The sequence below is a fragment of the Juglans microcarpa x Juglans regia genome, chromosome 5D, assembly GCF_004785595.1.
Source record: "Juglans microcarpa x Juglans regia isolate MS1-56 chromosome 5D, Jm3101_v1.0, whole genome shotgun sequence".
Lineage (NCBI taxonomy): Eukaryota > Viridiplantae > Streptophyta > Magnoliopsida > Fagales > Juglandaceae > Juglans > Juglans microcarpa x Juglans regia.
In genome coordinates, this window is record NC_054602.1 from 21,665,881 (window position 1) to 21,683,502 (window position 17,622).

General features: G+C 39.6%; 1 protein-coding gene and 1 long non-coding RNA gene across 3 annotated transcripts; both read left to right on the forward strand.

The window, feature by feature from the left end:
* Positions 1-4,021: 4,021 nt before the first annotated feature.
* Positions 4,022-12,092, forward strand: LOC121264167. Of its 2 annotated transcripts, XR_005940463.1 has the most exons (4): positions 4,022-4,096; positions 4,213-4,578; positions 11,192-11,791; positions 11,894-12,092. It is a non-coding gene; the product is annotated as an uncharacterized LOC121264167 (long non-coding RNA). The 2 variants fall into 2 exon arrangements; XR_005940464.1 differs by lacking the exon at positions 4,022-4,096 and having other exon boundaries at positions 4,103-4,578; positions 11,195-11,791.
* A 2,109-nt stretch (positions 12,093-14,201) lies between these two features.
* Positions 14,202-14,960, forward strand: LOC121265818. The gene has a single exon (XM_041169480.1). It carries the CDS (start codon positions 14,202-14,204, stop codon positions 14,958-14,960), a length of 759 nt encoding a protein of 252 aa, XP_041025414.1.
* The last annotated feature ends 2,662 nt before the right edge of the window (positions 14,961-17,622 follow it).

The window sequence follows — 17,622 nt, forward strand, 5'->3', positions numbered from 1 at the left end:
AAATTATGCAAGACAGTGAGAAGAAAGGAGTCGCAAACAGGCCACTCAACCAGATGGAGGAGTTTGTGCAGCTGTGAATGATTGTGAGTTGTGTGAAATGGGCTACAAGGAAGACAGATTCACATGGAGTAACAAAAGGATGGGAGCACAATTCACAAAAGAAAGACTCGATAGAGGCTTTGCTAATGCACAATGGTATGAATATTGGAAGGCATACTCAGTGGAGGTGGAGCCTGTCATTCCCTCTGATCACAAACCTATCCTGATATCTATGGACTTAAAGTGCCCAATGACCTTCAAGAGGTACAGGCTTTTCAGGTATGAGGCCAAATAGTCCTCGAGGGAGGAGTGCAGGAGGATGGTGGAGAAGGCATGGAGGAGGAGGCCCTTACTCTTTTCAAATAATCTGGATAGGACAGTGGGCTCCATTGAGGTTCGTAAACAAAGACTAGTTGAGTGGAGTAGAAGGGCTTTTGGGAAGTTTAAGAGACAGCTTAACCAAAATCTTAAAAAGTTAGATGAACTACAACAGTCTAACTCAAGGTCCCTCGAAGAGGAAATCAAAAATACCCGAGCTGAAATTGATAAAATGCTAGAGGAGGAAGCTATGAACTGGAAACAAAGGGCCAAACAATCATGGCTCAAAGATGGTGACATAAACACAAATTTTCCATCATTGTGCAAACCAAAGAAGGAAGACAAACTCCATAAAGTGCATCAAAGATGCAGGTAAGGGTGTAGTTGATTCTCAGGAAGATATTGCTAACTTATTTCAAATTTGTTTTCAGGACCTTTTCACTTCATCTGGCCCTACAGGAATCTTAGAATGCTTGGGCATCTTGGAAGCCAGGGTCATAAGGGATATGTACTCTATGTTATCTAAGAGTTTTACTGAACGAGAAGTGGAAAAGGCCATCTTTCAAATGAACCCTCTCACATCCCCTAGTCCATATGGGTTTCCTCGAGCCTTTTACCATCACCACTGGAAATCGATAGGAAATGAGGTTTGTGCTGCAGCCTTATTTGTTCTAAACTCTGGAGGTAAACTTGAGAAACTCAATGAGACTTTTATTGTGTTAATTCCTAAGGTTAAGTCCCCTACACTAGTTATTAACTACAGACCTATCAGCCTATGCAATGTCCTCTACAAGATTATCTCTAAAACTATTGCCAACAGACTCAAGAGGATCTTACCAGATATTATATCCCCCACACAGTCTACTTTTGTGCTAGGTAGACTGATTTCTGATAATGTGATAGTGGTCTTTGAGGCTTTACACTCAATGGACATCAAGCGGGTTAGGAAGGTTGGACACATGGCCTTGAAGCTTGACATGAGTAAAGCTTATGACTGTATAGAATGGGAGTTTCTCAAGGCTGTGATGCTTAAGTTGGTCCTTCCAAGGGACTGGATTGACCTAACCCTGAGGTGTATAGAACCAATTTCATACTCAATTCTCATTAATGGGTCTCCAAAGAAACAATTATCTCCCTCTAGAGGACTGAGGCAGGGGGACCCACTATCCCCCTACCTGTTCATCCTATGTGCTAAAGTCTTGAGTACCATGTTGAACCAGGTTGAGGAAAAAGGCTCCATCTCGGGCATCCCAGTTGCTAGAGGTAGATTATTCATTAATCATTTGTTCTTTGCAGATGACAGTCTACTTTTTTGCAAGGCCAACGAAGCTGAGTGGAGAATGATGATTCGCATACTATCTATGTATGAAAATGCCTCGGGTCAGAGATTGAACAAAGCTAAGACATCCATCCAATTTAGCAGGAACACCCCTAAGGCCACCCAAGAACTTGTCCTCTAGATAGCAGGCATCAGATCCACCTTATCCTATGAACTTTATCTAGGCCTTCCTACCATGGTTGGGAGATCAAAGGTTGGGTCTTTCAGAAGTTTCCTCGACAAAATGAAGAAGAGAGTCAACAATTTCAAGATTAAGTCTCTCTCACAAGTTGGAAAAGAAATCCTTCTGAAAGCTGTGGTACAGGCCTTACCTACCTACTGCATGGGGGTATTCAAGCTACCCCATTCGCTTAATAACCAGATGAATAGAATCATGCGTAAGTTCTGGTGGGGTCAGTATGAGCAAGAAAGAAAGGTGCACTGGACATCATGGTCCACCATGGGGAAATAGAAGAAATTTGGAGGGCTGGGCTTTAGGGACATTGTGAGTTTCAATATTGCAATGCTGGCTAAACAAGTCTGGCGCCTCATACAGCAACCTCAATCTCTAGCATCAAAGGTTTTGAAACTAAAATACTTCCCTCATTGCTCTTTCTGGGAAGCAAAAGTAGGTAACAAGCCCTCTTACATCTGGAGGAGTTTGCTGGCAGCAAAATCCTTGGTGGACAAGGGATCAATTTGGAGAATAGGCAATGGCTATAGCGTTCAGATTTGGGGGACAAGCGGCTCCCTCAAACTTACTCAGGCAAAGTGACAAGTGCAGTGCAAGGGGGATGCTCAAGCAACTGTAAGTTTCCTGATTGATCTTACCACAAGGTCATGGAACCAAACACTTATTGAAGGCATGCTTAGTGAGGAGGAAGCTAGATTGATAAAATAGATCCCACTAAGCCAGTCTAACCAACCTGGCAGACTAATCTGGAGACACGGTGCTAAGGGCCAGTTCTCTGTCAAAAGAGCCTACCACTTGCCCAAAAAGTGGATGGACCAAGCTCAAGCTCAATCCTCTAATAGTTTAGAGAGTGCAGAGGGGTGGAATACTATCTGGAAACTCCAAGTCATCCCTGCCACAAAGAACTTCATGTGGAGAGCTTGCAAGAATGGGCTCCCCACCCTACTGAACCTATACAAAAAGAAAATTGTTGAAGAACCCTTGTGCCCTATATGCTTAAATGAGGCATAATATGTTTGCCACATTACTTGGGATTGCCTTATAGCCCAAGATGTCTGGGGACAGTGCTCGAGGTTCCTATAGAAGAAGTCCTTTATTCCCATATCATTCAAGGAATTGTGGTTCCAATTGTGCAAAAGTGCTAATTTGGAGATCCTTGATGAGTTTGTTGTGATCTCAAAACTCATCTGGCAGAGAAGAAACAAGTTTATTTTTCAAAGGAGTTTAGTCATCCCTCGAGTATTTTGAAACAAGCTCATGGTGAGTTAGGTGGATTGGAGGCCATTAAGAGCTCGAGAGCAAGGTTGCAAATTGTAGAACAAATTAAAGAGAAATGGACTCCTCCTCCAGTGAGTTCCTACAAAATTAACTGGGATGCAGCCGTGGATAAGACTAACTATAGAATTAGACTTGGGGTGGTTGTAAGAGATCACAGAGGCTAGATGATTGCTGCCTTAAAGATGAAAGGCCATAGTTCCCTGACCCTTTACTAGAAAAGGCGTGTGGGGCTTTTGAAGCAACCAAGCTGGGAACTCGACTTGGTTTATCCCAGATGATAATTAAGGAAGATTCTCAACAGGCTGCCAAAGCATTGTTGGCCAAGGACCAAGAGGAGTCTGCTTCCTCCATGATTGTTAAGGATACTCAAGCTATACTAGTACATTTTTTGGAGTGGTCAGTTAGGCATACTAGAAGAGAGGTAAACAAAGTGGCACATAGGTTGGCTAAAGATGCTTTACTTATCTCAGATTATATTGTAAACATGGAGGATCCACGTTAGTGTATTATTGATTTGCTAGTCAATGAATGATTGAGTTCAAAGCTCCTTTTCAAAAAAGTTATTAAATTTTATGAAATTTAACTTTAAAAGTTGTTATGTTTGTTTGCATTATCAAATTTCATTAATTTCTAATATTACTTTTATAAGATATGAAATGAGAACACTACAACAAATTTGGCCTTTTCTCACAAAATTTTTTTCCAAGACAAAACCATAATGGAAAATACTTAGCTGACCACACGAAATCTATGCGTGGAAAATGAATTGGCTTGTTGCAGTGACTCATGATAGATCATTGAGAGCCAGTGGAAAACAACCATTTTGCGACGAAATATGTCGCTGCAACAAATAACCCCCACATATTACACAGGATGTAAAATGTGAGAATGAATTTGGACAAAATTGACGGCGGGAACATAAATTCTCTTTGGTTCCTACGATTTTCGCAGTAAAATTGATTTTCTCTTCAGACCAAATCTCCTAAATTTTTCCTTCACCTCTGTTAATTTCTCCCATTTCATAAAATAAATCTCATGATCGATACTTGTGGGTTGAGGAAATTAGGGCTTGGTGGAGATAATTTCGCAGAGAGTAGAGAAAGGCGTCCATGAGTTGGAATCAATCACATGGCTAACATCTGCTACGTTCACCCCAAAAGACTCAGCTAGAGTTTCCAACGTCACCGTGTAAACCACTCTCACAAGGCTTCTCCCTCCCCTATTTGATTATATCCGTAAACTATACATTGGTCTTTCATAGTAAATGTGTGCAATTTCTTCCTTACTAATCTTCATCATGTATAGCCACTTATTATCTCATTTTATTTTAGGGAATTATGTGAGTAAAGCAGTATTTTGGATTGCATGCAGTAAACAGTCTAAATAAGGAATGGGTCTGGCGACCTTGCTTTTGCTGACATGCGAATGACAAGTAAGGAATTCTCAAAATGGTATTCAACATCATCTTGTTAAAACTCATTACCTAGTGTATCTCGATGACGTTGGTTTGTGGAAGCTTTATATCATGTTGATGGTTTTTTAGTATAAAGGGGATTGTCCCCGTAATTGTTTTCGTTGGTGTAAAGGAGGCTAATGCTCTAAAAGGGAACTGTCCCCATAATTGTTTACCTTTTTGGGGATATTCTTTTCTTTGATAAGGGTTTGCTCTTAGCTTTTCATTAAGTAATCTTAATAATAATAATAATAATAATAATAATAAATAAATAAATAAATAATAAGTAATCTTGATGGGGGGCATGATGGCTGCATAAAGGACACAGTCCCTCATGCCATTGAGTCCACTATAGATTATGGGCAACCTAAAGGTAGATGGCACTCATCATAAACTTCATTGGATCAGAGGCAAGGCATGGATTGTTTCACCAATTATATATATATATATATATATATTTATATATCTCAAGATCAATATATCCATTTTTGCTTTGCTCTAGGAGAAGCAGCTCCAAAAATAAAAATATTTTGCTTGTTAACTCGTGTTATTTGTGGTTATAGGATCTAGTATGTTTTAATTTCAAAGTTCTACCAAAACCCGTATATATTTTTATATATATAGGATCTACTAGATTTTAATGTACCTTCTAAAAATAATATTATATATGTACATTTAATGGAGTAATTAAGTAGGTTATACAAGATTTAAACTATGAAGTAAGGATTCGCTAATGAATATAAACCTCGTCAATAGAAAAGGTTTTACCTCTAAACTAATGATCTCGCTTTGTCAAATCATTAAAAATAAGTACAATTTTTAATGCCTAATTTCTGAAGTCAGGACACATCGTGATGTTGAAGCCCTCCACATATTTTTGTGTAAAAATGATTGGTGTTTTGACTTTTGATAAATTGCAATGAGTTTCACAACAAGTAATACTGTGTTACCACACCGACTTGTATATATCAAAATGCAATCCTTAATTACTTGCAATCGCAACGGGCAATGCCTTTCGAAGTACTCTTTTCTCTAGTGTTCAAATAGAAGATGTGTCCATGCATCATTCCCTAAGAGGATGTTAAGTATTATTATTGTTTTTCTCTAGTTGAGAAAATAATTGTTGTTGGGGATGATATTGCCGGGTATCAAGAGTTCATATACTTATGCTTTGTATATATATTTTACACGTGTATAGAAAGTTAGTTATTCTTTCTATTACTGCATTGACCAATCAGAGTCATATGCTTTGTATATAAATAGCAGCTCTGTAAACAACAAATGTAATACATACAATGAATTCTCTTTCTACTATACATTAGAAATAGAGGTCTCGATATTACTGATATGGTATCAGCAGAAACAAAAATTAATTTTTCCTCCTCTGATTTCTCAATTATGGCTGAGCAAACAAATTCTTCTCCAGTTGTTCCTTTTGTTGTTCCTTACTCTGTTGAATCTGATCCTCGTAGCCCTTACTTTCTCACCAACGCTGATCAACCTGGAGTTTTCCTGGTAGTGAAAAATTGGACAATCGCAACTATCATTCGTGGTCACGCTCCATGTTTCTTTCCTTGAAGGCTCGCAACAAGCTTGGCTTCATTGATGGCTCACTTCTTCCTCCAACAACAACTGATCCTCTATTTTCTCCATGGAGTAAGTGTGACACAATTGTGCTCTCATGGATGTTGAATTCTCTGTCATCAAAGATTGCTCAGAGTGTTATATATGTGGATTCATCCTATGCAATGTGGCTTGAACTGAAGGAGCGTTTTTCACAAGGAAATGGTCTTCGCATCTTCGAATTGCAAACTGCAATCTCTGCCCTACATTAAGACCAGAATGATGTTAGCACATACTTTACAGATCTCAAGGTACTATGGGATGAACTTTTGAATTATCAACCCTTACCTGTCTGTTATTGTCATGGTTGCAAGTGTAATTCTTCTAAGATTTTTGCTGCACATCATCATAAAAATTACGTTATAAAGTTTCTTATGGGACACACCGATGCTTTTGATAATGTTAGAGGTCAGATCTTGATGTTGGATCCTTTACCTTCAATTAACACAGCCTTTTCTTATGTTATACAAGAAGAGAGACAAAGACTTGTTAGTAATCGAAGCTCTCCTTAGCTTCAGTTGAATCTGTGGTTCTAGTTGCCAGAACTGACACTGGTTTTAAAAATTTTAAGGCTAATCCAAGCAGTAAGATAATTTGCAGTCACTATGGCATTGCTGGCCACACAGTTGACAAGTGTTACAAAGTTCACGGTTATCCTCCTAACTACAAGTTTAGGAATAAGTCCAAAGGTCTTAATGCTTCTGCCAATGTAGTTCAGTACTCTTCAAATATCAGTACTAATGCTTCATCAGTGAGTGCTGATAATTCTTCAAGTATGCCCTTGACTATGGAGCAATATCAGAGTTGTTGGCCTTGCTGAAACCAGCTTCATCAGCTGCTCCTACTCCTTCTGTCAACATGGCCTTAGTGCCTAATTTTTCAGGTACATCCAAAATTGTATGTGTTGCTGAAACCTCAGTTCAACTATGCTCTTGGATTATCGATAGTGGTGCATCAGACCACATGGTTTGCTCTCCATCCCTCTATACCAGCACTCCTCATCCTATTTCTAATACAGTTCAGTTACCTAATGGCTCCTCTATAGAAGTTACACATATTGGTGACACCATCTTGAGTCCTACTTTGATTTTAACCAATGTCTTGTGTGTGCCTACATTTTCTTTCAACCTTATTTCTGTAAGCAAGATAACTCATACTCTAAATTGTTCCTTACTCCTTATGGCTGACAAATGTTTTCTACAGGACCTAGCCACTTCGAAGATGATTGGGATGGGTGAATTGCAAGATGGTCTGTACAAGTTGGTTACTCCCAGCTCCATACATCATTCTTCCAGTTGTTTTTCTACTCAATCTAATGTAGCCTTGTGGCACCTTAGATTAGGACATCTTTCTTCCTCTAGACTGCAACTCTTGAATAAACACATTCCAAATTTGAATTCTTCATTTCATTCGTGTACTACTTGTCCTATTGCTAAACAAAAACGTTTACCATTTCCTATTGGTCAACATAAATCTGCTGCCTCTTTTGATTTAGTACATTGTGATATTTGGGGACCTATGGCCATTCCTACTATTGATGGTTTTAGGTATTTTCTTTCAATAGTTGATGACTTTTCTCTGGCTACTTGGATTCACTTAATGAAATCAAAGTCTGAAGCTAGTTCCCTTTTGCAATCTTTCTTTACTCACATAGAAACTCAGTTTTCAGTCAAAATTAACGCCCTTAGATCATATAATGGACCTAAGTTTGCTTTGAAAAAATTTTTTGCCTCCAAAGGAGTCCTTCATCAGTTGAGTTGTGTTGCAACTCCACAACAAAATTCTATTGTGGAGTGCAAACATCAACACATTCTCAATGTGGCAAGGTCACTTCTTTTTCATGCTAAACTATCTATCTGTTACTGGGGAGACAGTGTTCTTACAGCTGTTTACCTCATTAATAGAACTCTCTCTCCTCTTCTTTTGAATAAGACTCCTTTCGAGCTCTTATATCATCAAACTCCATCTTTTTCACATCTGAGGGTCTTTGGCTGTCTCTGTTTTGGCTCAAAATCCTCTCATAATCGATCAAAATTTTCACCAAGAACTGTAAAGTCAGTTTTTCTAGGATATCCCTTTGGTGTTAAGGGATATAAGCTATTAAATCTAGAAACTCAGACTTGCTACATTTCTAGAGATGTAGTATTCCATGAAGAATTTTTTCCTTTTGATAATTCTTCATCAACACATTTTCTAGCTACAGATTACTCTTTTTTTCCATCTGAGAACAGTTCTTTTAATTGTTCTATTCCTCTTCCTGCTCCAAATTCAGACTTACCTCTTTGTATGCCTAATTCAGTTTTAGAAAATTCTGCACCTAGCTTAGTTCTAGAAAATTCTGCACCTAGAAGATCCACTCGATCCAAACATCCTCCTTCATATCTCCAATCATATCACTGCAAACAGGCTACCTTGCAATCAACCCCTTCCAGTGATCATCAAGCTATTGGTTCTTTGAGCATTGTTTATCCACTCAGTCATTTTCTGACCTACAACAGACTTTCTCCTTCTCATAAATACTTTGTTCTTGCTACTTCCACATTGATTAAGCCCAAGACATATTCTCAAGCCATTTTGTACCCTGAATGGAGGGCTGCTATGAAGTCAGAAATTTCTACATTAGAAGCCAATGGCACATGGGATTTGGTTCCTTTACCTCCTGGTAAACATCCAATAGGTTGTAAATGGGTGTATAAATTGAAACTCAAGTCTGATGGCACTGTGGAAAGATGCAAGGCAAGGTTGGTGGCCAAGGGCTATACTCAAGTAGAGGGTTTTGATTACTATGAGACATTTAGTCCAGTGGCTAAACTTACCATTGTTCGGATTTTTTTATCCATAGCTGTTGTAAAAAACTAGCTCATTATTCAACTAGATGTGAATAATACCTTCTTGAATGGTGGCCTTCAAGAAGAGGTTTATATGTCTCTACCATTTGGTTTTGACAGCAAGGGGAGTTGAATTTGGTATGCAAACTCAAGAAATCTTTCTAATGGCTTGAAACAAGCTTCAAGGCAATGGTTTGCCAAGTTTTCTTCAACTTTGTTGGCTACTGGCTTCACCCAATCAAAGTCAGATTATTCTCTTTTTACAAACAAGAGGGTTCTTCAATTATCATGCTATTAGTTTATGTCGATGATATACTAATTGCAAGTAATGATGTGTCAGCTATGGACTCTTTGAAAAAGCATCTGGATACTCATTTTAAGTTGAAGGATTTGGGACCTTTGAAATATTTTTTAGGTCTAGAAGTGGCCAGATCCTCTAAGGGAATTCATCTTTGTCAAAGAAAGTACTCCTTAGAGATCATAGAGGATTGTGGATTACTTGGCTGTAAACCTACTTGCTCTCCAATGGAACAAAATCTGAATTTGAGTGCAACAAGTGGTGAAGAATTAGAAGATTCATCTCAATACAGAAGGTTGATTGGGAGGTTAATATACTTAACCATTACACGGCCAGACATAGCCTTCTCAGTTCAAAATTAAGTCAATTCATGCATAAGCCTAGAAAACCACACATGGTAGCAACTCATAGAGTAGTTCAATATGTCAAAAACTCTATTGGTTTAGGCTTGTTGTTTTCTTTTACTTCAACTGATCTCCAGCTCAAGATTTACACTGAGTCAGAATGGGCAGCATGCCCTGATACCAGGAGATCTGTGACTGGCTACACTGTTTTCTTGGGTGATAATCTTGTTAGGTTGAAGTTGAAAAAGCAACATACCATCTCTAGATCATCTGCTGAAGCAGAGTATAGAGCTATGGCAGCAACTGTTTATGAAATAGTTTGGTTGAAAAACTTGCTGGCAGATTTTGGTGTTATACATTCTCAGCCAGTCCTAATGTTTTGTGATAGCCAAGCTGCCATCCATATCTCTTGTAATTTAGTATATCATGAAAGAACAAAGCACATAGAATTGGATTGTCACATTGTGAGGGAAAAACTACAGGCTGGGGTCATCAAACTTTTTCATGTGGCATCTAGTCATCAGATAGCAGACATTTTGACCAAGGCACTCGGTTTGTATCAGTTTAATCATCTCATTGGCAAGATGGGACTAGCGAACTATACAATCCATCTTGAGGGGGAGTATCAAGAGTTCATATACTTTATGCTTTGTATATATAATTTACAAGTGTATAGAAAGTTAGTTATTCTTTCTATTACTGCATTGACCAATCAGAGTCATATGCTTTGTATATAAATATCAGCTCTGTAAACAACAAATTTAATACATACAATGAATTCTCTTTTTACTACACATTAGAAACAGAGGTCTCGATATTATTGATTCCGGGCTTCATGCTCTCTAGGCTTTTCATAGCCGATTATTTGAAATGATCGATCTTGGGTCTCTCAAATGCTTTCTTAAATTAAGATATCTTCTTATTGTGATTGATGTTATCCATTTCAAACCAAATACACATTTGGTTTACATCAAACTTTGTGTTGCTGATGCATGATGAATTATAGAAGAATTCATGCATCGCTCTACTGTTAGCTACCTAGTTGGTTGTTTTTTCTACCTCACTGTTATACGAACCTCATATTTGAACATGCTTTAACTGACTTTGAGTTGTCCAATACATATATATATATATATTCATCTATATGCATGTATGTATGTATGTATGTTAATGGACTACTTGTGATGTATTCAAATGAGGTGGAATTATGAAACATGGTTTCTTTGATCTATCAGATAAAGGGTCATGGCTTGTTTTTTCCCCCATAGTTGCATTGATTGGTCTACTTTTGTTTCCTACTTTCCTGATTGTGCACTCATCCTCTTTACTGCTTCTATTTATATTGTATTAGTTTGATGGTAGATCCATATGATTTTACTGTTAATGTTATTGAAACTTAAATGATCCAAAGCAAGGGTATGTAGGTTAGGCAGAGATATTGACACTTAAATGTTACAATGCTCTTGTATTGATGTCTTTGTTGGTTGCATGTTCAAAAGTAGTTTGAATTCCAGTAAAGGCAAAGGTGTGGCAATCTGTAAAGGGGGGAAGGAGAGGGTGAGGTGGACACTCAAGAGCACCATCGTCTACACATAGCAGCCCAGATGCACATGGATTGCCTCCGAGAAGGAATTTACCAGATGAGGAGGACTCATTTTCAAATGAATCGACTCAAGCAGTAACAAGTGTGGGAGTACAAGAGTCCATGGATGTAGAACAGAGTGAAGAGGTATGCCAACCATTTGTATAAATGTTATATACATCATTTGTTCAAAATTTGTGTAGAAGTAAACTTGGAACATTTATTCTTGTTATTGCACTATCTTTTCTTTCAAATTGCCTCCTTATTTTTCTAGATATAGTTCCACCCATTAAGAAACGAGGCTGAGGGCTTGCTTGGGCACACAATTTGAACGCCTCTAGAAGGTGGATAAGATTCCTTTAGTTATAAAGATGGTCATAGAGGTCCATCATGCGAGAACACCTCCATCTTTACTAGTCGAGTGACGTGGATCGTTAAAGTATATGCCGAAATGAGGCATGCAAGCTGGAGTTCCGTACCTGAGGTGGAGAAGCAAGAACTCATTGATCATGTTAGAGTAAGGCTTTATTATATATGCATATTCAAATGTAGTACTTTACGAATTTATCTTAATGTGCGTTTGATGATAATATGTGGGGACAATATTTTCAACTTGCAGGCGGACTTTGTGTTGGATTGGACAAAAGAGAACCATCGTGAAATGGTGATAACGTATTTATCTGATAAGTACAATGCATATCACTATGAACTACACAAAATCTACTTAAAATATGCAATGCATAAATAGGCCCTATGTGTTGGGACGTCCATGGTGGACAAACTTGTTTGGCAGTAGCTATGTAAAAGGTGGGCCAGCATTCAAGGTATATGGGTATTAGTGTTGAGCAACCATTATGCCTTTTTACATTCGCAGTGGCTATGTGACATACTTGACTTTGTGCTTGTGACATACATAGGACTAGGGCTCATGACATACTCGGTTTAAAGGCTCATGAAATGCTCGGGTTCAAAGCTCATGACATGCTTGGGTTATAGGCTCATGACATGCTTGGTTATAGGCTTGAATCACGCTTGGTTTGGCTTCTATCATATTTTTAGGGCTTCTATCATGCTAAGTTTAGGGCCTCCATCATGGTCGGTTTTAGGGCTTAGACCAAACTTAGTTTCAGGATTTCATAACCTGTTTGGCTTAGTGTTTAGCCATGCTTAGTTTAGAGTTCATGTGACTCTCTTTCATTCCTTTTGACTCTGCATGTTAGAGTTTTTGTAAGGCCCAGTTTTATTTTTTTCTTGGTGAAGCCCGGATCGCGCGCGGGGGCCCAGCCCCTTTCATTTTAAGTGGGCAAAGACGCGGTTTTGGGAGGGGTAAGTTTCTTCTCCCTTTTCTTTTCCCTCCCCCGATCCCTTCTTCCCTTCTTTCGGTTTCTTTTTCCTCTGTTTTGCCCTCGTGTCCCTCTCCTTCCCGTAACCCACTCACCTTCCCGAATCCCTCTCTTCTCTTTGTTGAGTTTGTTTTGTGGTTTCGAATCCCATGCCCTAAATTTCCTCCATTTTCCTTTTTCCTCACTTTCGGTTTTTCTCTCATAGTCGACGTCTCTCTCTCGCGTCCCGCTATTTCTGCAGTTAGTGTTCCTCTCTTCAAGCTCGTCTCTTCTCTCCCTCTTGCGCTGCGTCGTCATCTTCAGGTATCTCCCTTTTCCTCTCAAGTCGACGCCTTTCATTTTATTTGTAGTTTATTTATGTTTTTTATTTTTCTTCTTTCTTCAGTATAGCCCATGTTTCATTGTGCTGCCGCGTGGGGTGTTTCCAGGTGGTGTTGCTGCGTTTTCTCCCTATTGGTGGTTTGGTTTTTAGACGCTCATCCACTCTCATTTCTGGTTTGTTCTCTCCCGTCTGTGAAGTGTTTTATCTCCTTACCTTAGTGTTGACGTCGAACTCTGTCGTTTGGTAAGGAAACCGAGTGCTATTGTGCATTCCTGTTTCATAGTGTAAATTCGTGGCTTTTGGGTGTTGGCGAGGTGGTGTGGGAGGAGTTTTGAAGTTGTGTAATGTTGTTTTAGTTAAATTGTTGGTGGTTGCTTGGAGTTATAGCTTCTGAAATGAGGGTGAATTATTGATTACTTGAGTTGGCATTGGTTTTGATGGGCTTATAGGAGGGGATGTTAAGAGAAGGAATTTTGATGTCCTTCAGATTTAATGTCTCTTAGATTTAATTTTATCTTGGGTTAGTAAGACTCGTTAAGTTATCAGTTTGGTTTGTTATGACTACCAAGAGATTGTGGACTCCTTAGTTTATTTTTTTGTTCTGTTGTAATATTGGATTTATGGAGTTTTCAAAGTGTTTATTTGGAAGACTTGAGTTTGAGTTTTGATAATAAAGTTTTGATGGAGATTTATTTTAGTTGTGTCGAAATTTGTGTTTATAAGTCACAGGTAGTAATTCTCCAAGCCACCCAGGTTTGGAGCGTTACATTTGGTATCAGAGCCAGGTTTGAGATTCTACAGACTATAATATGTAAGATTTCAGAGTATAGATAGTGTTTAAGAAATCATTTTCAGATTTATTATGATAGTGAAGCGAACTACAGGGTTGAATATTGTAGATGTGGGAAGTCTTAGAATTTGCAAGTTTTAAGAATGGTTTTGAGACGTGGTATTTCACAAGTTTATGAACTAAGTTCATGTTGATTAAGGTTTAGTTTGATTTCGGGGTATGCTTAAATAGTTAGATGGGGTAAGGTATTAGATTTTGGGAGATTGACTATTACTACCGTTGTGCGTACTTCTTTTCTCTCTTTTATAGGTATTCTTACATTTTCTTTTTTTTTTTTGAAGTATAATATATATGTTTTGTTTTACGAATTCCACTGAATATTTATATTCATATCAACTCTATTTTTTTGAAACGATTATTAAGGATCCTAGTTATTTTTGTCAGGATGCCACCTCGTCGTCGTGAACGAAGCATGTCGGACCTGAATGCAAACGAGAACGAAAGGGAAACAAACCCGAGTGCTTCTGAAGTACTACAAGCGGCTACACATCAATTAATTGATGACCTTGTGCAGAATCCCACGGGTCGCCAGCGTAACTATAATGAAGGGGGTTGTACTGTAGAGCAATTCAATCGAATGCACCCCCCTTTATTTGATGGGAAAGGCGATCCAACTTTAGCGGAGGATTGGATTCAGGACATTGAGGAGATTTTTCGAGTCCTAACCTGTTCAGATGAACAGAAGGTGGCTTATGCCACCTTCAAGTTAACCGGGGAGGCAAAGAGGTGGTGGATCTCTGAAAGAACTATCAGAGAAGCAGAGGGGACAGAGATAGTTAGTTGGCTGCACTTCAAACAGATCTTTCTTGAGCGCTTCTTCCCTAGCTCGTTCCATGAGGATAAGGCTATGGAATTTGCCACCTTGGTACAGGGAACAATGACGGTACATCAGTATGCAGCTAAGTTTACTGAGTTATCCTGCTTTGCTACTTATCTGATTCCTGATGAGGAAAAGAAGGCACGCAAATTTGAGCAAGGACTGAATGAGAAACTTTATGAGCGCGTGGTGGGTTTTCAGATTCGGAACTTCTCAGAAATGGTGAATAAGGCCACAGTTTTTGAAAGAACCCTCCAAAGAAGCGCTGCATTACATGAACAAAGGAAAATGACTACTCCTATTGGGTACCATTTTGGCATGGACCAGGGACCGTGGAAAAAGAGGAATGAGTAGTAGCTCGGGAAAAAGGCCGGTTCAGGGTAACCAACAGCCCTATCAGTGCAGGACATGCAATCAAGTGCACTCAGGAGAGTGCAGAAAAGAGGGGGGTTTGTGTTTTCGTTGCGGCAAATCAGGACACTACATCAGGGAATGCCCAATGCAATTGGGTAGCAACAAGGCGACCTTACTGCCACCTCCGAGATATGAAGTTCCAGCATGGGGCAGCAACCAACGTCCTACTGCACCTGCCTGAATTTTTGCACTGACACCTGGAGAGGTTGAGGGTAGGAATGACATGATCACTGGTATGACTCCTTTGTTTTGCTTTAAAGATCTTATTTTTATTTTTACCTCCATTGTTTGGTTTTGGTTAAGGCTTTGTATATTTTTGGTTCATGGTTAAGGTTGATTGTGATCACAGGTACTTCTTCTTTGTTTTCTAATAACGCTATTGTGTTATTTGACTCGGGAGCGACACATTCTTTTGTTTCCACGGCTTACTCTAGATTTTGCACTTTAGAAACTGAAAGGTTGAAGCACAAGTTAGTGGTCGCAACCCCAGCAGGAAATTCAGTAGTTTGTAGTGAGTTTCACCCGGGTTGCCCTCTATCTATAGAGGGAAGACTAATGCCAGCAGATTTAATAATGTTCCACATGATTGGGTTTGATGTGATTTTGGGTATGGATTGGTTGGCTTCCTACCACGCTAGTATTGATTGTTCTAAAAAGGTGGTGGTTTTCAGACCTCCACAAGAAAGTGAATTTCGGTTCACAAGGTCGAAAGTGAGGTTGGTTCCACCCATCATTTCTGCCATTCAGGTTGGAAAATTGTTGCGTGATGGTTGTCAGGGATTCTTAGCCTGTGTGGTAGACGCACCAAAAGAGGAGTTGATGTTGGAACAGATACCTGTTGTGAGAGATTATCCAGAGGTCTTTCCGGAAGATTTATATGGACTTCCACCCGAACGGGAGGTAGAGTTTGCTATTGAATTGGTCCCAGGCACGGCACCTCTTTCGAAAGCACCTTACCGAATGGCGCCGTCTGAATTAGTGCAGCTCAAGGAATAGCTGCAAGATTTGTTGGATAAGAATTTCATCAGGCCCAGTGTATCACCTTGGGGAGCTCCAGTTCTCTTTGTGAAGAAGAAGGATGTAACACCCCGTATTTTAGTGTATTTTTATTGAATGATTATTTTTATTTTATTCAAAATTATTCTCTTGTTTTAAAATTATTGGATTTTAATTGGATTATTTTTAGGATTTTTAATTGGTAAAAATTAATTTTTATGTGCTTTCTTAATATTTATTTATTGTTGTGCATTTAAATTATTTTTCATATTTAATTAATTACTGTGAGATTTAATTATTTCAATTTGACTTTACCATTACGTTTAAATTATTTTATTTAACTTGAGGTTTTGAAATCGTTTCCGTTGGATCATTTTTGTGACCCAAATTATGAGAATTGGACCTCATTTCTTTTCCCTCCATTTTTCTTTCCTCTCCTTTTCTTTTCTTTCTTTTCTTTTTTCTTTTTTTCCTCCTTATTTCCCCTCCCCGCGCGCGGACCCAGCTCCCTCTCTCTCCCTCTCTCTCCCCATGTCCGTCACCTTCACCCAGACCGCCACCGTCGCACCGCCGTGCGCGACACCGCCCGGCCGACCAGCTCCCCCTCCCTCCGGCAACCTCAACCCCCAAATCCCAGCCCCTACCTCGCCGCTGGTAGCCCGCACGCACCCCACGAAGCCGCGGCATTCTTTGCGACGTTGCGCCGCCGTCGCACCACCATTGGCCACCATCTTCTTACCACATCATCATCGACCTCTTGGCAACCCATTAGACCCAACCCCAGCTCCGATCCGCCACCGGTGAAGCTCCACCATCTACATTTCCGATTTGGATATTTTAGTCTTCTACCGCCCATTGCGCAGCCACCCACGGCCAACCTCCACCATCACTAGCTTCACCGACCTCCCTAGGCCCTACCCTATCATTTTTGGGTCTTCGTTTGTCTCCGTTGAAAAGGGAGTATTTGTGACCCACGGCCACAGTGTATTTTACATTGTTCTGTAGCTGTTTTTCCACTTCTTGCTGCTTCGTGATCCTTCGGAAATTGCTTTATAGCATTGTAAGTATTTCTCCAAAGAACTTTCGTAATTTAAATGTATTTTTGCACTAACCCATTTCACTGTATTTTTGGCATGCCGGACTGAGTCCGAGGAGTTCGGGGGTCGGATGGATTTGTGATTGGAGTTGTTTGGTTGGTTTGGTTTATTTGGTTTGGTTGTTGATGAGTTGTTTTGATTGGATTTGTTGGAATTGGTTCTGGATGGACGTTGGATTGGTGTTGGTACATGTGCATTTCATTATTTCATGCATGATCAAGTTTGTAAAGAAAATTGAGTTTTCGTGTATTGCATTCATATTTATGTGTTTATGAAAACTGGGTTTTCATGTGAGAATGAATTTTGGGTGCGTGTGTAACACGACCCCAAGCCGAGATGGGGTATTATCTCGGTGGAGCTCCTCTGGTTACTCGGGAGCGGAATATACTGAGTAACGTCCCCTGGATTGTCGCCGGGCGACAATGGGATCAGACGAGATGGTCTCGTGCCGACTCCGTGGTCCTTCTGCTGGCAGGGACTAGAGGATGTCTGGCCACGTACGCGCTGGG

Bases quoted from the DNA above. Each gene is read 5' to 3' on its own strand.
- LOC121265818 (XM_041169480.1), top strand. From the start codon at position 14,202: ATGTCGGACCTGAATGCAAACGAGAACGAAAGGGAAACAAACCCGAGT.